Genomic DNA, 20,378 nt, shown 5'->3' with positions numbered 1-20,378 from the left:
TTCTTTTTGTGAATACAGACTAACACGGCTGTTACTCTGAAAACTATTGAATTAGCTGCTATTACAGAGCTGCTCCTAGTTAGATTCCATAGGCCAGGTACTGTCATACACACGTTCACGGCGTTGTCCAGGACCTACCGCTTCAGAGCAAGGCAGGAGCATAGCTGTGTCCTGCCCAAGAGAAGAGAGTCTGCGGCAGAAGCTGCTCACTTCTCCCCTCCCTTGCCCTGGACACTGGGAAAAGTGCTCCGAGTGGGATAAATCTTTTCCGCCTCGCACCCCCTGGCAGTATGTGCTTAATTCTTTGCGATGGTCTTGTGATTACTGTTCCTTTGGGCTGCACTGTTCTCGTAGGGCCCCTCCAGGGACTCCGCCTCTGCTCAGAAAGCAGGAGGAGGAAAGGCTTCAATTCTTTGCACTAAGCCACCCACTTAGATTTAAATCCAAACTACCTCCAATTTAATTTCAAAATGAGAAACTCAATGAGGAGTTCAGTGGTCTGGCAAAAATAAACCTATTCCTATTGCTAATAACTGGAAGGGTTTCCTGTAGTGGGTCGTTTCCACACCCAACATGACCCTTCTCCTCACATCAGTAAATCTGAAGCTAGTCTGTGGCCTGGGATGAGGAGGGTGGTATCTGAGCATCTGTGCTGGCAGGGAGCTGGGATAGGAAGTGAAAAGGCAACCTTAAAGGTTAAGTGAAGCCAGGTGCTCAGCTGTGTGAGTGAGCGAGTGAGAGCAGACATCGTCTTAAATGTCTCCACCTGCTTGCTTGAGTCCCATGGAAGTCCGGGGAAGGAGAGGTGCATTCGTTCTGGGCTGCTTGGCTGCATTAGCAGGCTTTGCAGGAACTAGACCTGGGAGCTAGGAGGTGGATCTCTGCAGCAGAGAAATATAGAGAATCCATTGGTGCAGCTAGCAGATAATGCAGGGGCCCAGTCACATAGTGGGGTTCTGATTGACTCCTCACAGGGCTTGCACCAGTTTTTCTGAGGCAAAAACAAAGGCAGACTTGCCCCGGCAATCCCAGGCTAGCGCCACTTGGTGCTCCATGAAAAGAGGAGTATGAGCTGGTCTGAACTATGACACTCAACTGACGGGGGCAATCCCCACACGCTGTTCAGTGCAGAAGTGCCTCCTTTAAAGCCTGGGCACCTCCAGGGGCTCCTCCATGGGATAATATTGACAGTTTGGTTTATGGTAGCATTTGGAGGCTTCAGTCAGGGATTGGAGCCCCGTCATCTAGGGGGTGCATATCCATGAAATAAAGACAGTCCCTGTGTGAGCTGGCTGGAATTTGAAGCTAGACAAATTCAGACTGGAAATAAGATTTACATTTTAAAGAGCGAGGATCAGGGGAGGCGGAAGCTCCCTGTGAATGAGAGGGCAGAAGCTTAGCGGGAGAGGGAGTGAGGGGAGGTACTGAGTAGTGGGTGGGGCAGCCAGGTCCAGGCCTGGAAGGGGGATCCCGAGGGTTCCAAGTCAAGAAAACAGCAATAATGGAACCAGGCTCTGCTCCTCCACCGGGAACACAGCCTGAAGTCACTGGGACTCTGCACCAAAGTCAGATGGGGCTTTTGAAAATTCCACCCTTACGTGCCCAAGTATGGACTTGATTTCTTAAATCAAGTGATTGAGTTTTGAAATTTTTGGCCTGTGTATAAGAAGTTCCCAATAACTTTAATTTCTTAAAAGTCTTAATAACTTTTTACTGTTAATACTGTAGGAATTTTGTTTTAAAGTGACAAAGATTTTGTGTTACTGAGAAAAGTTTTAATAGTACAGACTAAGCCCCGTATGCTGTAAACACTTTAAGCATATGAATAGTCCTACTGACTTGACTCTTCACGCGAGTAAAGTTATGCACCTGCTTAAGTGTTTGCAGGGCCTTAATTCTCAGTATTTTGTTTGTTGTCTATAGCAGTGTTGTGCAATTCAGATAAGTCACTTTAGCCGTAGTGGCTCTTAAAACAACACTATTTATAATTTACTCCATAATGATCTTTTGTCTAAAATTTCAAGAGCACAAATTTTCCAATTAGTTTTCCAAAGCCCTAGCCTGATTTAAATCATTGGAGCTGTTTTTTGGTTTCTTAAATCAAGTGTTTTACATTGCCTTGACTGGAATTGCTTCATAATGAACCTGACTGATAACAATAAGCTATGGCTGTGGTTAGGCATAGTGCTGGGTTTTGTGGTCAAGGAAATCACTGCCCAATGGTTGCTACCTCACCAACCATATGTGAATGTAAATGAGAGTCTCTGGTAGTTTATCCTCTTGTCACCCAACAGGCTGAACTCTGCTCCAGTGAAGGGTTTTGAGAAGGATGTGGGTGGCAAGACAACGCTGCGGATCACATACCCTGAAGGGGCCATCCAGAAACTGGAGCAGTATGAGAAGGACTCCTTCTTTGTTCTGGCTGGATTCAAGTGGCAGGATTTCAAGTGGCTCAAATACATTGTTTACAAGGAGAAAGTGGTAAGACTTGGTCTGTGTTGCTTAGGTGGATGGGGTGGGGAAATATTAGTATGTCATGATTTTACCGACAGCATTTGGATCTGGGCCCGGTTTCTCTGTCTGTCCCTGCCCAGGTGTCTGCATTTCATTGGATGGTCTGTCACTTCCATGGACCCCGTTTTTAATGGAATACGCTTTGTAATGCCAGCTCAGTGGATCTGGCTGCCCCTGTATAATCTGGGCTCACACCATAAGAATGGCCATACTGGGTCAGAGCAAAAGTCCATCTAGCCCAGAATCCTGTCTCTGACAGTGGCCAGTGCTAGATGCTTCCAGCAGTTGGAGGTTTAGGGAAACCTGGAGTATGGAGTTGCATCCCTGCCCATCTTAGCTAATAGCCTTTGATGGACCTGTCCTCCATGAATTTACCTAATTCTTTTCTGAACCCAGTTCTACTTTTGGCCTCCACAACATTCCATGGCAACGATTTCCACAGGTTGACTGTGTGTTGTGTGAAGAAATATTTCCTTTTGTTTGTTTTAAACCTTCTGCTTATTAATTTCATTGGGTGACGCCTAGTCCTTGTGTTATGTGAAAGGGTCATTAAAACTTCCCTAGTCACTTTCTCTCCACCAGTCATGATTTTACAGACCTCTGTCCTATCCCCCTTAGTTGTCTCTTAACAGTTTAACTTCTAAACTGAACAGTCCCAGTCTTTTTAATCTCTCCTCACAAGGAAGCTGTTCCATGCCCTGAATCATTTTTGTTGCTCTTCTCTGCACCTTCTCCAATTCTAATGTATATTTTTTGAGATGGGACAACCAGAACTGCACGCAGTATTCAAGATGTGGGCGTACCAGAGATTTATACAGTGGCACTGTGATATTTTCTGTTGTATTCTCTGTCCCTTTCCTAATGGTTCCTAGCACTCTGTTCGCTTGTTCGACGGCCGCTGCACATTGAGCGAATGTTTTCAGAAAACTATCCACCGTGACTCCAGGGTCTCTCTCATGAGTGGGTAAGAGCTTATTTAGACCCTGTCATTTTGTATGTATATTTGGGATTATTTTTCCAAACAGAATGACGGGGTCTAAATTAACTGTTACCACTCATCAGTGGTTGACTTGCCAGAGTTTATGCCCCTTGAATGCGTCTCACTATTAATCTTATGAATCTTGTTACAAACAGTGAATTTAATTGTATACCGATCCCAAATTATGTGAAAGGGCGAGTATTGATTTTAATGTATTTCATGGATTCATAGAGTTTAAGGCCAAACTGGACCGTTACAGCGTCTCACCTGACCTCCTATATATCACAGGCAAGAAACAGGAACCAATGGCTGGAAGTTAAGCCAGAAAAATTCAAATTAGAAATAAAACACAGATTTTTAACAGTTTGGGTGATTAACCACTAGAGCAAGTTAGCACGGGAAGTGGTGGATTCTCCATCTCTTGATGTCTTCAAATCCAGACTGATACCTTTCTGGAAAGAATGCTGTAGCCAAACACAAGTTTTTGGGCCAATACAGGGGTAACTGCATGGAAAAGTAATGGCCCGTGATATACAGGAGGTCAGACCAGATGATCTAATGGTCCCTTCTGGCCTTAAACTCTATGAAACCACACACAGAAGTCTGAGAAGAGAGGTGGGGGATCTGTGTGGAAACCAGCTTCCACAGAGGGATTGAGCTATTTTGTCTGACGTGCCACCTTCGCAGGCTGCTCTGTATCACATTTCATGCGCTTAGTCCTGATGTTCTTTCTTCAGCTGCTTGAGAATTGATACGCCAGCACATGGTGTGGAGCGTTAGATCAGAATCTTCAGAAATGGGGAGGGGAGGCCAGAGCAACAATATTCTCTTCTTCAAGTGATTGACCATGTGGATTCCACTTATGATGCCTGGCACCTGAGATCAGATGCTGTTGAATATCAGTATCTGGGGCCACCCCTGTGTCCTGGATGCTCTTGTCCCCTTCCCACCCCAGGCCATAAAGGGAAGACCTGGCCCAGCCATCATATCAGATCCTTTTTACCATCCGTGGCTGCCTCTTACTGTTATAGCCAACAGAGTCATCAGCACAGCCAAGGCAAAGATAGCTCCTGAGAAGGAGACCCTCTCCCCTCTCTTCTGCCACATAGTCTGTGCTGACCTCTGATCAGCAGATTTAACGCTATGGTCAAGAGCCATATAGAACCATTGGCTCCATCCTACCCCCTTGCGCCTCTTTGGCAGCTCTCTCTCTGGTTTTGGGACACCTGGAACCAAATAACATCTGACCGGTTGGTCCTGGAGGTGATAGACTAGGAGTACTCTATCCAGTTCCTCCCTGCCCCCTTCCCTGTCCCTCCTCAGGAGCCAATCTCACAGGACATGGCTAAGGAAGAAAGTAAACTCCTGTCTGCAATTCGGAGTGCCCCCTGGGAGTTCCAGGGCCAGGGAGGTTTATTCACATTATTTCCTGATCCCAGACAAGAAAGAGGGGGCGCCCCATTCTGGACCTTTAATGTCTCAACAAACCCCCTTTGTTTCAAATTCAGGATGGTGACTCTAGCATCCATAATCGCCACTGTCGATCCTCAGGACAGTTCATGCCTCTCGACTTGCAAGATGCCTGTTTCCATACAGCTAGTCACCCAGCTCACAGGAAATACCTCAGGTTCCTGGTGGGGAAGTCCCACTATCAGTCCAGAGTGCTTCCCTCCACGGCTCCCAGAGTACTTAGAATCATAGAATCATAGAATATCAGGGTTGGAAGGGACCCCAGAAGGTCATCTAGTCCAACCCCCTGCTCGAAGCAGGACCAATTCCCAGTTAAATCATCCCAGCCAGGGCTTTGTCAAGCCTGACCTTAAAAACCTCTAAGGAAGGAGATTCTACCACCTCCCTAGGTAATGCATTCCAGTGTTTCACCACCCTCTTAGTGAAAAAGTTTTTCCTAATATCTTACCCAAGTGCCTGCTGGGCCATGGCAGCCCTCCTGCAGAGACAAAGGATACATGTATACCCAGACCTCGCCAGCTGGCATATTCGAGGGCAGTCACCTGAACAAATGAACAGCTCCAGCCAAGTAACTCTAGTGCTCTTCGCTGCTCTGGGTCTCAGTGAGCAGAGGTGCCTGTTCTTACTCCTACTCAGAGGATAGCGTTCATAGGAGCAGTGTTAGATTCCAAAGCAGCAAGAGTTTACCTACCGCAGCAAAAGTACCACTCGATACTGAACCCTGTCAGTCAACTCCAGACACACCTGAAGACCTCATTTAGAGCCTCACATGCCTCAGGCTCCTGGAACAAAAGATGTTTGGTGAGATCTTAGAGTTGTTTCTAATTTTCACTTGAACTAAGTAATCCATCTGCCAGTTTTCTTTCCTAAGCCTCACATTAGCAAAGGGGAAGCTAAACTTCACACCCTCAATTTTGTGAGGTCCTTCTCCTACTATCTGGAGAGGGCAAGACCCTTCAGAAACTTTCCCAGGCTGTTACTGGCCTTTGTTGACAGGATGATGGGTCAACCTGTGCTCACCCAAAGACTATCCAAATGGGTGTCCGACTGTATGTGTTCCATGACTGTCCCTTCCTTGCTACTACAGAGGCCTGTATCATCTGGATTCTGTCTCAGTGAAGGGACTGAGGGGTAGTTGAGCTTACTCCACTTTTTATACCCTTAAGTGAGAGGGGATGTGGGCACCCAGGGCACAGGCGTGGTTCCAACAGACACTGCTCTTCAAAAGATGCTGATCTCACACCAGAATCTCATTCCACCAGAATCAAAATCCATGTGGACCACACATCTCCAGGAACCAGTTACTGAAAAGTAACTGTTGGTTGGATAGTTGTTCTGGCCAGGAGGTGGCCAAGTGGCACGCCTGCTCTAGTCAGCCAAAAAAAGCCAAACAAACAGAATAACAAATCAGAAAATGAAAGATTATGTATACTATGTTCAGAGCAGACAGTTCCTGAAACCACCAGACCAGCATGTGCGCACCCTTATGCAAACTAGTTATATAAGGGAATGGAGTTGGGGCTGAATCAAAGATAGTTCTTTGTGCATCATTTCGTCAGAACAAGTTACTGCATTTCATACATTCATAGATCCCAAGGCCGGAAGGGACCACTGCGGTCACCTAGTCTGACCACCTGCATAGCACAGGCCAGAGAACTTCCCCAAAATGATTCCTAGAGCAGATCTTTCAGAAAAACATCCAGTCTTGATTTTAAAATGACAGTGTTGGAGAATCCATCATGACCCTTGATACATTGTTCCAATTGTTATTTACCCTCACTGTTAAAAATGTACACCTTATTTCCAGTCTGAATTTGTCTAGCTTCAACTTCCAGCCATTGGATCATGTTAGACCTTTCTCTGCTAGACTGGAGAGCCCACTGTCAAATGTTTGTTCCCCATTTAACTATTTATGGACTGTGATCAAATTACTCCTTACACTGCTTTTCATTAAGCTAAATAGATTGAGCTCCTTGAGTCTGTCACTATAAGGCAAGTTTTCTAATCCTTTAGTCAGTCTCGTGGCTCTTCTCTGAACCCTCTCCAATTTATTAACATCTGTCTTGAATTGTGGACACCAGAAATGGGTACAGGATTCCAGCAGTGGAAGCACCAATGACAAATACAGAGGTAAAATAGCCCTTTTGGCCACAGTGTCGCACTGGCAGCTCATGTTCAGCTGATTGTCCACCATGACCTGCCAAATCTTTTTCCAAGTCCCTGCTTCACAGGATAGAGTCCCCCCTCCTGTATGTATGGCCTATATTCTTTGTTCCTAGATGTGTACGTTTACATTTAGCTGCACTAAAACACATACTGCGTGCTTGCACCCAGTTTACCAAGCAATCCAGATCACTTTGTATCAGTGTCCTCTTCATTATTTACCACTCTCCCAATTTTTGTGTCATCTGCAAACTTTCTCAGGGATGATTTCTTTTTCTTCCAGCTCATTGACAAAAATGTTAAATAGCCTAGCACCAAGAACCAACCCCTGCAGGATCCCACTAGAAACCCACTGATTTCTGATGATTTCCCTGTGTACGATTAAATGTTGAGACCTACCAGTCAGCCAACTTTTAATCCATTTAACGTGTGCCATGGTAGTTTTTTAATCAAAATGTTGTGTGGTCACAACTGAAATGTCTCACAGGAGTCTATTACATCAACACTGTTATGATTATCAACAAATCTTGTATTCTCATCAAAAAAAGATATCAAATTAGTTTGAGAGGATCTATTTTCCATAAACTCATGTTGATATTAATTGTTACCCTCCTTTAGTTCTTTATTAACCGAGTCCTGTGTATGCTGCTCTGTTATCTTGCCTGGGATCAATGTCAGACTGACAGACCTGTAATTACTCTGCTCATTCCATTTACCCTTTCTAAGAATTGGAATAACATGAGCTTTCATTCCAGTCGTCAGGAACTTCCCCAGGGTTCCAAGACTTACTGCAAATCAACATCAACAGACTGAGTAGGCTCTCTTCCCTCAACATTTGGCACATGGTGGTAAAGAAGCCAAGTGAGGGCAAAGGTTTCACTGGAAATTGGCAGCTTCCAGACTTCCTTCTCTTGTAGTAATAACCATGCTAACACTTCCAGCTGCAACCTGAAGCACAGAAGGAGCAGCTTGTGGAGTAAGTGCCTGAGGCATCAGGAAATTCTTTGATAGTAAAAGTCTGGAGGTGAGTGAGCCTGCTTGCAAGTGAGGCCAAGTTCAGGTTTTTGCCCATTGTATAGGCATGTCTGTCTGGCACACTGCACTGTGCAATGACAAGAGGGAGAGGGAGCCAGGTGCAGCTGTTCTCCAGCAAGTATCAGCACTGCAACAACAGGCAGGGATATACTCTGCCCCTTCTAACCCTGACGTGCATCTGCCGCCTGTCACCTGTAGGGATTCAATAAGGTTGATCTCTGAGTAATGCCCATGGATGAGGGACATTCAAATGCATCTCTCTCCTTTGAAGTGGAACGTTTCCCCTCCCACCACGTCTTGGTGCTGAGGACTTTGGGAACCAGTAGTGGAGGAGGACTTTGGTTTCCTTTTCACTTGAAATAAATACTCTTGAGATTCCTATTTCAGAGCCACGTTTGTGTGTTTAGTCAGTAGGCTGTTCGTGATCGCAGCTGAATATAGAGTTGGTAAGTGCCTGGCTCCCTGGCTGGATTTATCATGCCACACCATAGCCGGACTCCTCAGTGCTACAAGAAGACAGACTATCTGAGCGCTTTTTCTGGAGGTTCCCTTCTTCCCTTGTTTGGTAGCCCTGCCATATTACCTGCTTGCTGGGGTTGACTGATAACTTTGCTGCTCCTTACTACATTGCACGTTTCTGATCTCTGACTGATAGGGTTTGTTTGAGAGCCTCCATCATATGCTATCTCACACCTCTGGGAAAAGCTGGGAAACCACCTAGTTGGGCCAAAGCAGCAGCTGATTCTGTAGGATTAAAAGATTTTCTCTGATGTGCACTGAAGAGGAAACTGCTTCATTAGAGGGATGGAAGGTGAGTCCAAGAGCAGAGAGGGAAAGCCCAGAGATTCCCCACCTGTGTGTTACTCTTATGCCTCCAGATCTTTGACCAGTCAGGTTACCAGGGACAGTTCAAACAGTCAGAGGTGAAGACTAAATGTTGCTGTCCCAAGAGGTCTCTTTGGAAATGGACCAGTGTCTGTGCAGCTGAATTGTCCCAGGTGAGGGTGCAAGGTCCTACTTTCAGGCTGTAGCACTCCCGGTGAATAGCTTCCTGAGGTGCTGATGGGTGCCGCCTGGGATTGGTGATGTGATTCTCGTGTCAGCTGCAAACGAGCCACTGAGTGGCACAGTACAGAAGAGGCTCTCTTGGCTCTGGCTAGTATTGCTTATATCATGGCGTACCTGGGTCCCATTCGGGATCCCCAAGTGCCACAATTGAGATCAGCATTGTTCCCTCAGTATACCGGGGGTGATGGTGGGAGGGCATTCTCTGCTAGCTCCCTCACCTGGTCTGGAATAGCCCCTGATCTGTTTATGTGGCTTTTGGACAGAGTGCTGCTTGAAGGTAGGTATTCCCCTTGTTTTCCTTTACTGATAGCATTGGCATCAACTCAAAGTCTCTGTTTGTTTCTTTGGACACACCTTCTGCACACTGCTCCTTTCTCTCCTGTGCCCTGCAGAGTCAGGGAGTAGGGAGTGGAGGTATGTGAGGTGGCGGGCTGAACAAAGGCTTCACCGTTCTGTGCCTAGGCGTAACCTTTGCTGTCATTGGAGCCTAACAGCCCTGGGCGGGCGCCCTCTCTCTACTGCTGACTGCTCCAGCACTAGTGCACTTCCAGTATCGAGTGTGTGCAATGGCTGTCTTCTCTTGGCGCACGCTTTTCCTTGGCTCCTTTGCTGTTTCCCACTTGCTGCCTGTTAGGTTTGTTCTCATTAAAATTGTAAAGCAAACAGGTAATGTGTCTCTCCCTCTGAACAGACAGGTGAGATGCTCAGTGGGAGACATCAAAGTCAGCCCCGCAGCTTTGATTTATCGGAGAGGCTCGTGCCTGGTGATGCTCAGCCAGGTGGGGGTGCTCTTCAGCTATTTGTTGGACTTAGGACACTGCAGCTGGACCCTGTAGTTCCCCCTGAATTTCAAAGACGACACTAAAGCAATTGCTGCAGCTTCCTGAGCTGGGTAATCAAGTCTTGGAATCTCTCCGCAGTTACTGTGCTTTCCAACCTCTCGGGCGCTGCCCTTAAACCTATTTTTAAATTTAAAAAATTCCTATGTGCTGCAGTTAGCAGAGTTTTTCTGAGGGTCTCTCTTGAGTGAAGCTAGGCTTTGGGATAAAGCCCTGGTCGGCAGAGGCCAAGAGCTGTTCTGACAAGAAACATGGGACCAGTTTATCCAACACAAGAAGCTGGAGTTTGGAAAGTAGCTTTTAAAATCAGGGTGTGAGTGGAGTGTTGTTGGAACTGTGTACAGGTGGGTCCCTCCCCCGTTGTTGGTGATCATCTCCGATGTGAAGAGCAGGCACGAGAGGCTACAGGACTCTGAACAAGCCCACGTGCAGCGTTACACCCCACACTACATCTGCCTGTTCTGGGGTAACTGTCCAATGGGAGAGGACAGGCCCTGGGCTCCGGGGTGTGTTGTTATTGAGGGGAGGTGGTTGATTTGGGAAATGTACTTAGAGGTTGTGCCTGTAAGCAGGAACCTTTCCACTGAAAACCCCTTCGCAAACTGTGTCCTTAGGGGAGTGCACTGGGAAGGCATTGCTGGTGACTAAGACAGTTTGTATGCACAAGGAGGCTTGCAACATGCCTGGGTCAGCAAAACCCTCTTCAGGTTGTGGTATTTCCAGGAGCGCAGCAAGCTACAGAAGATCATTTCCACCCACAGGATTTGGAAGCACTCCCAGGAGCAACAGTGAAAGAGAACCCGACAGTCCTTGTCTCAAAGTATTGCAGTGCCAGACTCAGGGCAGCTGAAGTGTTAAACGTGAACCAAAGAAAACACCCTCCACAGCTCACCTTTCAAATCTGGGGGGTGCTACAGCAGCGTGGCTGCACTCAGGCAGCTATAGCACGTCCGGTGAAGACGGTGAAGATGCTCTATGCCGATGAGGGAGAGCTCGCCCACTGACATAGTGCTGTCCACACCAGCTGTTAGGTCGGTGTGACTAATGTCGCTTGGGGGGGTGGCTTATTCACACCCCAGAGCGACATAAGTTATATCGACATAAGTGGTAGTGTATGTACAAGCCCTGACGTTTTAAATGCAGAAAATTATAGTGAACCTGGACAGCAGCTGTATTGCACATGGGGAAGAGATTCAGGACCACAGCATCCTGAGGCATGAAGTTTCCTGGAGCCCTTATCACTCAAGGTTCTTTTTATAATTCAGTCTGCGTAGCTGTTTGTCTGTCTGTCCTCTACAGCCATGACTCCCACATTAGGAAGTGTTTTTACCCTTTGTTCTTAATTCACCTGCTGTTAACTTAATCCAGTGACACATTCTCATATTATGGGATGGGAGGGATTTATCGGTTATGGGCTCGGTGGGGAAATCACTGGGTTAGATCTTCTGGCCTGTGCTTTGCGGGAGGTCAGACTAGATGGTCATAACGGTCCCTTTTGGCCTTAGAATCTATTAAATGTCCTAAGGCAGCAGTTCTCAACCAAGGGTACGTGTACCTCTGGGGTACGCAGAGGTCTTCCAAGGTGTAAGTCAACTCATCCAGATAGCTGCCTAGTTTTACAACAGGCTACATAAAAAGCACTAGCGAAGTCAGTACAAACTAAAATTTCATACAGACAATGAGTTGTTTATTCTGCTCTATGTACTATACGCTGAAATGTAAGGACAATAGTTACATTCCAGTTGATTTATTTTATAATTATTTGGTAAAAATGAGAAAGTATGCCATTTTCAGTACTAGCGTGCTGTGACACTTTTGTATTTTTATGTCTGATTTTGTAAGCAAGTCATTTTTAAGCGAGGTGAAACTTGGGGTACTCAAGACAAATCAGACTCCGAAAAGGGGGACAGTCGTCTGGAAAGGTTGAGAGCTGCTGTCCTAAGTGATGGGGCCTCCATGGAATACTTGGAGAGACTGAGCCACAATTTAAAAGAAATCACACAGATTTCCCCTTAGGATAGCATCCCTGAGCCATAACACCGTGCAGTGTGGCAGCAGCCCCTTGGCCTGGCCTGTGGCTCGTCCCACTCTGGGAGAAGCTTCGGGGGGGGGGGGGGCTTATTTGTGAAACTGGTATGTTGGGGATGGTGTTTCATGCGCCAGGGAGGCTGTCAGCTGTGACTGTTGCCCATGGGCAGGGAAAGGAGTCAGAGAAGAGGAAGAAACTTCGATTTTATTTAGTAATTCATGTTTCCTGGGAAATTTGTTGTTGTTACTTGATTTTGGTTTTGCCAGTGCCTGTGCTATATCTCAGTCTGAAAAGAGACTCCCTCACGCGGCTCCAGCAGTTTTGCTCTCTGCATTTGCGTTCTGTACACCAAAAAAGTCTGAACAAGAAATATTTATCCAAGCTGTGTGGTGGTTAATACAATCCAGATTTCAGTCATTTGGACCGGTGTCATGATGACAGATGTTAATTCAGAAAGGAATAGAGATTGGATGATTTATGCCTGAAATACGTGTGTTCCTTGGCGGGCTTCACAGATTACTTGTATAGCGAGGGCTGTCGGAGCAGTTCGTAGGGCTTGCTCTGCCTCAGAAGACCAAAAGCTACAGGACAGGAGTTAGAGCTACATCTCCAGTTTGCTGTAAGAAATGCTGAGGTAGCCATATGGCCCGTCTTCATTTATCTGCCTGGCTGCTCCCAGTGCTGCTGGTGTCTCCCTGGGAGGGGAGCGTGTTCTCCTCTGAGAAAAGGAAGCTGGCCTCAGAACATGAGTCCTGAATTCCTCATCTGTGGCTCTCCGTAGGCTCAGCGTTCTCAGCCCACCCATTCCAAGTACACACCCACTCTATTGCCTACGTTCTAGTCTCTGACAGTTGTTAGTGAAGATAAACCAGCTCATGTGAAGCTCTGAGCAGGAGAGGAAGGTGTGTGCTGACACGCTGCACTTCGTCTTTTTAGCACACTGAGTTTTTCCGTGGTTGGGAAGTTACGGAATATCTAGGAGAAACTCTCTTCATGCCTTAACTGGTGCAGCAGTCTTCTGCTGCAGTCACCCGTCTGCAGGGGGCGAAAATACCCACAGTTCACAAAGTACAGAAAACACACAACCCCCGGTATGAGTGACCAGATGTCCCCGTATGATCGGGGCCGTCCCGATATTAGGGGCTTTGTCTTCTATAGGCACCTATTACCCTCCTCCATTACTCCCCCACCAGCCCAGCTTTTCACACTTGCTATCTGGTCCCCCTACACAGGTGGGCCAGCTCTTTTATTCACTGTGAAACAAAGACTTGTAAACTCAAATGTAATCTGAGTGGGGTTGTGTCCTGGTAGCACACTTCGTAAATAAATGACTTTCGGACCACTCACACCTGTGCAGAGGCGTCGGACTTGGTGTCGGGGTTTTACTCAGCATGTTCACACTACAGATCTGAATGGCTTGTGCTGGGTTAATTTATTCCTGTTTAGTAAAGGATTGGAGTCATCTCCTTACCATGCTATTTGGTAACTGGCTTGTTCATGGTCAGCTAGAGTATGTAGATGTTGAACTTCTTCCTTATTTTATTCTTATTACTAATGTGAATGCAGAAGATAAAGCTGGGTAAAGCACAGACTTTAAGAGCCTGGAAAGCCTTTTCCTATTTCGTTGTCCCTGCCTTGCTTATCTGAAAGAAGGACGCTAAATAATTTGTTTATGGAATGGTATGTAATAATACATCCTAATACCTTGTTTTTAATGTCATTTTAGAAAGTAGCTAAGAATATTAATACCACCCAGCAAATAGACTGTTTCTTCGCCACTGTAGGGTGCCACACAAATACTGATAGTGTTTCATATCTGCTGCTCTTTGCGACTTTGCTGAAACCATGTGTACTTCTCCACTGCGTCATAGAAACACGCAGGTTGTTCCCAGACAAACAGTTTGTTAGGACACAGACAAGGTTGCAGATGCTAACGGCTTATCCAGCTATTGTCATCATTTCCCCCAAAAGCTCCTTGCATCTTTCTTAAGGGATTTCAGGAAGACTAGAACATTTCTTCAGAAAGTTAGCACCAAAATCCAATTTATAACAACACTGTACATCTTCCTTAACCATGGAGTCACTTGCCTGGATCCATGATACTTCGCATAGCCTCTGCTTAGCTCCTCGCTGCAGGCAGCATAGCCATGTCTTCAGACAAAATAATTAGGCCGTCTTCCAAAAGTGCCACTTCTCCCCTTGCCTGTGGGATACAGGATTAATCAGAATAATGTTCAAACGATGTTTGTTTTGCAGCTGGCCTTAAGGGTGTCATCTTGATGTCCAGTTTCTCCCCAATAATCTCTTTCCTGCAGTGTCCTGTCCTCTCTCACACTGCGGACTACTGGCTTGTCTACATTACGCGTGGGATCGACAGGCAGCAATCGATCCAGCAGGGGTCGATTTAGCGCATCTAGTCTAGACGCGATAAATTGACCGCCGAGCGCTCTCCCGTCGACTCCGGTCCTCCACCGGAGCGAGAGGTGCAGGCGGAGTGGACGGGGGGGCGTCAGCCGTTGACTTACCACAGTGAAGACACCGCGGTAAGTCGATCTGAGTACATCGACGTCAGCTACGTTGTTCAGACCTACATCTGCTCTTGCCTGCACCGTTGTAACACCAAGTGCCTGTTAAAACCAGTGGTGTTGCTGGGGATTTACACTGCTGGAACCGAGCTGAACTGGGCCTCCTGGCTCGCAGAGGCAGGCTTGTGCCTCGCTCTGTCCGTGTACAGCTAACTGGAAGCGAGCAGGCAAGCCAGGAGAGGAGGGTTGCTCCATCGGCACCTGGCATGCACCACAGGAGCGTTGCATTTTTCACCCAGCTCAGCTCAGCTAGAAAATGCTCTGCTGTCAGGAGGAACGCTCACAAATCCGCACGGGTGAAATTCAGGGGGTGGTTTGTTTAGTTTGCCACGTGTTCACAATGTATGTTTATGTGTATGCAGGGTAGAACTGTCCCAATATCAGCCACAGGAATGCACAGGCAGTCGTGGGTGCTGTAAAAACGGAACTTGTGCTCAATACATCCATGCCACACCCACGTCGCAGCTCACCTTTCACCTCCCAGCACTACTGAAGTTGGTGCCTATTGTGGGAGCAGTTTCCTGGAGGGGGTGCACTGCAAAGTCTGTATCTAGAGGATGTGGTCTTGCTTGTTCTTGATGTGATCCTCTGCATGCTGAGGGTACTGGTCAGATCATATATAAAGTAGTCCATATATTTAATCCACTTGAACTCAAAAGTCTAAGACTACTGATTGGAAATAATACTCTGCCCTTCCCCAGTGCTTTCCATCCAAGGATCTTTACACACTTGGCAGAGATTAATGAATCAGGCTCATACCAATGTGGTGAAGCATGATTAGCCCCCTGTACAGTGGAGACGCATTAGGCACAGAGATGATAGATACTTGTCTAGGTCAGGGGTTCTCAACGTTCTTTCTGAGCCCCCGCAACATGCTATAAAAACTCCACAGCCACCTGAGTCACAATTGTTGTTCTGCATATAAAAGCCAGGGCCGGCATTAGGGGGTAGTCAAGTATCAGGGGGTCGCCGGGTTAGTCTGTATCCACAAAAACAGCAAGGAGTCCAGTGACACCTTAAAGGCAAACCAATTTATTTGGGTAAAAGCTTTTGTGGGAAAAAACCAGTTCTTCAGATGCATCTGAAGAAGTGGTTTTTTACCCACGAAAGCTTATGCCCAAATAAATCGGTTAGTCTTTAAGGTGCCACCAGACTCCTTGTTGTTTTTATTAGGGGGTAGCAAGCTTGGCAATTGACTGGGGCCCCCGTGAATCTATATTGATCAGGTTTTGGCTTCACCCCCCAGATGGCGGGGCTCAGGGGCCCGGGCTTCAGCCCCATGCGGCAGGGATTCCGCTTTTTGCCCTGGGCCCTAGCGAATCTAATATTGGCCCTGCTTGGCAGCCCCCCTGAAACCTGCTCGTGGCCCCTCAGGGGGCTCCAGACCCCTGGATGAGAACCACTGGTCTAGGTTGCAGAAAAAGCCTTAGAAAGAGCTGGCAATAGACTTTGGTTTTCCTGACTCTGCTCTGTGTCGTCTTCTCCGTCTCATTTTGGGGTTGCTCTTGCTGTGGAATCCCCTAGGAAGAGTTCTTCACTGAGCAGAGAGGGGAGGGGTGAAGGTGGAAAAGAGGTTAAAGGTAAGTTTGGATTTGGTGTGGCTTGTCAAGAATTCTCTTCACTAGAATCACTCCTTGTTTAGCCATCACTCCCCTGAGAGTGTCAGGTGGGAGACTCTTGCAGGGGAATATGGTGAGGAGTTAGAACAATGAATTCTTGATGTGGAACACGAGGGAGAGTTCTGAGAAGAGCCACAAGAATGATTAAAGGATGGGGGGGGGGGGGAAATGCCCTGTAGTAAAAGACACAGGAGCTCAATCTGTTCAGTTTAACAAGAAGGTTAAGAAGTGATTTGATCACTGTCTATAGGAGGTGTCTCGGTGGGAAGAGAAATTTGAAAATAGAGGCCTCTTCAATTTAGCAAAGATCTAACGCAATCCACTAGCTGGGAGCTGAAGCTAGACAGACTCAGACTGGAAATAAGGCTCACATTTTTACCAGCGAGGGTCATTAACCCCTGAAACAATTTGCCAAGGGTCCTGGTGGATTGTTCATCACTGGAATTTTTTAATACAAGATTGGATGTTTTCTAAGTGATGTGCTCTAGTTCAAACAGCAACCAATTCAGGGAAGTCCTGTGGGCCTTGTTAGGCAGGAGGTCAGGCTGTAGGAGCACAGTGGTCCCTTCTTTATAATCTATGAATGTATTTCAAGAGGAAACTTTTTGTAGCAGAAATGAACAAAAGCCAAAGAGGCCTTGACATACACAGCAAGCGCTGGACTCTGAGGCTGGATTTCAGAAGTGCTTAGTGTTGGCCTCACTCTGCTCCCACCCCTCTCGCTGGAAATTTTACCATCAAGTTCTGTGGGATCAGCCAGTGCTTCGAACTTTCAGAACATCCCGCCCCGGGCTCCCCAGTGAGAGGCAGTTTTCTAAGAGCTTGTCCCCAAGGGAAATTGACTGGCATAGCTACAGCGGGCTAATGACTCTGTGATAGCTGTGAGGTGTAACTCCCTTGGTGGGCCAGTGCCCCTCCCTACTCCTTAAACAAGAAAGTACAAAGCCCTGGCTGGGATGATTTAACTGGGAATTGGTCCTGCTTCGAGCAGGGGGTTGGACTAGATGACCTTCTGGGGTCCCTTCCAACCCTGATATTCTATGATATTCTAAGTAGTGGGGAGAGAAAATCGGTCCCTGAGGGCTCGTCTACGCTGTAGGTTATGTCGGTACAGCTTATGTCGCTGCAGGGTGTGAATAGGCCACCCCCGAGCGATGGACGTTACACTGACAGGTAAGTAACACTGACGTAGTTACACCAACCAGCATAGACAGCGCTGTGTCGGCAGGAGAGCTTCTCCCGCTAACGTAGCTGCAGCCGCTCGGGGAGGTGCTTTGAGCACGCGGACTGGAGAGCTGTCCCCCGGCAGCAGAGCACATTTTCACCTGGCTGCTGTAGCACTGCTCGTGTAGACTGGCCCTGCGTCATTCCTGTGGGAAAGCAACCCCAGCTCTAATTCCAGAACAGGCTAGTGCTGCCCTACTGCGTTGAGTGGGAGTCCTAGAATTTCTCTGCAAACGTTTGCTGCAGCTTTCAGACGGTGCTGTGGGCCTGCACCTGGTGGGGATTTGTTAGTTTCTTTTGAAATTCCCCTTCAGCTGATGAGCTGAATTTTAGTGCTTATGAAAGTGAGGCCCTAACAACCAGGCTCAGCTGCCCCTGCTCTTCCAGCCCGGGTCTCCCCATGGAGTTCTAACAGTACAGCCACTGCCCCTCAGTCCTGACCCACTGCACCTCCCTCCCCCCGTTCTCATTGCTGAGCTGTTTAGTGGACATGATGCAGTTTTATTTCTTTTTCCCATTTACAGAATAGCATTTTCCAGGCCTTGGTACCTACTTGTGCTCCTCAGATGCAACGTGACCTGGAAAGATTGTAATTCCCCAGTGGGAACGCACTGTCCAGATCTAATCCAGTTACATCTGAGCAGAAACCTTTTCAGAGCCTCCACAGGTGGTATTGTAACACTCCTGTCTGTTCCTTGTGTCAGTGTGACAGTGCATGTTTGTGCGGAGATGGGGATCGAATAGCTACATCCCTACCTGAGTGGGGAGAGCTAGGAGGTTCTCAGTGAGCTGTGCAAACCGGGGCGCTGCAGTGTCTTGTGACTGCCACAGCTCTTTCTTTCTGTGGCTTTTTCACTTCCTCATGCCCGCCTTTCTCCCCATTTCAGGCATTACCAGTTACGCTGCCAGCTAATTGCTTCAGGCTTGGTCTACACTCCCGACTTATGCGGGTAAAACTACGTTGCTTAGGAGAGTGGAAAATCCACACCCCTGAGCAGCACTGTTATACTGACCTAACCCCTGGTGCAAACAGTGCTGTGTTGACGGGAGCCCTTCTCCTGTCGGCAGTGGTGCTGCCTCTTGGGAAGAGGAGTATCCATGCCAATGGGAGACGCTCCCCTGTCGATGGAGGTATGGCTCACTAAATGGCTACAGCAGCTCAGCTGCAGCCCTGTAAGTGTGGGACAGCTCCTGGAGGCCAGTAACAGTCGTCATAATCAACACAACGTCTACACTAACACTGTGTCAACCTAACTACTACCTATACAAAATTATTCAAGTTAGTTAAATCCAAAGCAGACTGCAAGGAGTTAGAAAAGGTTCTCACAAAACTGGTTGCGTGAGCAACAAAATGGCAGATGAAATTCAATGTTGATAAATGCAAAGTAATGCACATTGGAAAATATAATCCCCCTTATACACAAAACGATGGGATCTAAATTAGCTGTTACCACTCAAGACCAAGATCTTGGAGTAATCGTGGATTGTTTTCTGAAAACTTCCACCCAATGCACAACACCAGTCAAAAAATCTAGCAATATATTAGGAACAATTAGGAAAGGGTATGAAAATATAATAATGCCACTAGCTAAATCCATGGTGCACCCACACCTGGAACACCTGGGCCTTCATCTCAAAAAGGATACAGTGGAACTAGAAAAGGTTCAGAGAAGGGCAACAAAGATGATCAAGAGTGTAGAACAGCTTCCACATGAGGAGAAACTAAAAAGATTGGGGCTGTTGAGTTTAGAAAAGAGACAACTGAGGAAAGATATGACAGAGGTCAATAAAATCATGCCTGGTGTGCCTGTACTTTCGCACAGTACAAACACCAGGGGTTAGCCCATGAAATTAATAGATAGCAGGTTCAATACTAACAAGAGGAAGTGCTTTTTCACATAATGCACAGTTAACCTGTGGAACTCATTGCTATGGGTTGTGAAGGCCAAAAATATAACTGGTTCAAAAAGAACTGGATAAGCTTATGGAGGGTAGATCCACCAATGGCTATTAGCCATGATGGTCAGAGATTCAACCCCATGCTCGGGGAGAGCCTAAACTTCTGAGTACCAGAAGCCAGGAGTGGAAGACAGATGGAGCTCTCCATAATTACCTTGTTCTGTACACTCCACCTGAAGCTCTGGTATGGGTCGCTGTCGGAGACAGAATACTGGGCAAGATGGACCATGGTCTGACCCAGTTCTTAGGTTTTTAAATATGTGCCAGAGTCCACGCTTTCCAAAAAGGATGAAACAAAATCAAACTGAGGCTGAAGCCTGATGTCAGATCAGTTGGATTTCTCTAATGTGGCTTCTTTTAAAACTTCCTTTCTAAGGTGTGGCATTTATCAGTTCAGTACTTGGGAAGGTCTCTGCTTCATAGTGGGAAAACATCAGGGGGACGAGGGGAGTGAAGGTGTATCTGAGTGACACCCATCCAGTGAGAGAGAATAACTCTCTGAGGTGCCTTGTTTTCTTGGAGAACTTCCTATGCTGTCAGCGTCAGAGCGTTTCTGTTTGTGTCTGTAGTGCAGGCAGTAAAGAAGCACATGGGGTGAAATCGGAAATACACAGCTGAAAGCAGCAGGTTGAAAGGTAGGGGAAGCCCCGCAGTATTTCACGTCTTCGTGACACAAATAATGTACACATACAGTGATCCAGCAGCGTCTGCCTAGTGCTGGAGCCTAAGATTTCCCAAACTGGTTCACGATTTGGAGTGCCTAGCCTGAGCTACCAGAAAGGGGCCTGATTTTCAGACAGCACCAAGCTTCCAGCCTCTGGAAGTCAAAAATTGCTGGTTGCTTTTGATAATTGGATGTGTCTGGGAACCTAGCCAAGGTGCCGCTCAGGTTCT

At 47.1% G+C, this 20,378-nt stretch overlaps 1 protein-coding gene across 10 annotated transcripts in view; it reads left to right on the top strand.

Moving 5' to 3' along the window:
• ST3GAL3 (ST3 beta-galactoside alpha-2,3-sialyltransferase 3) overlaps nucleotides 1–20,378 on the top strand; it is a 402,838-nt gene that overhangs the window by 297,999 nt on the left and 84,461 nt on the right. For all 10 annotated transcript variants that reach the window (XM_074961912.1, XM_074961917.1, XM_074961911.1 and 7 more), the window contains one exon: nucleotides 2,295–2,481. In XM_074961912.1, coding sequence (XP_074818013.1) covers nucleotides 2,295–2,481 — 187 coding nt within the window. The remainder of the gene's footprint in view (nucleotides 1–2,294; nucleotides 2,482–20,378) is intronic.

The sequence above is a fragment of the Natator depressus genome, chromosome 8 (genome assembly GCF_965152275.1).
Source record: "Natator depressus isolate rNatDep1 chromosome 8, rNatDep2.hap1, whole genome shotgun sequence".
Lineage (NCBI taxonomy): Eukaryota > Metazoa > Chordata > Testudines > Cheloniidae > Natator > Natator depressus.
This window is presented reverse-complemented; position numbering and strand designations above follow the sequence as displayed.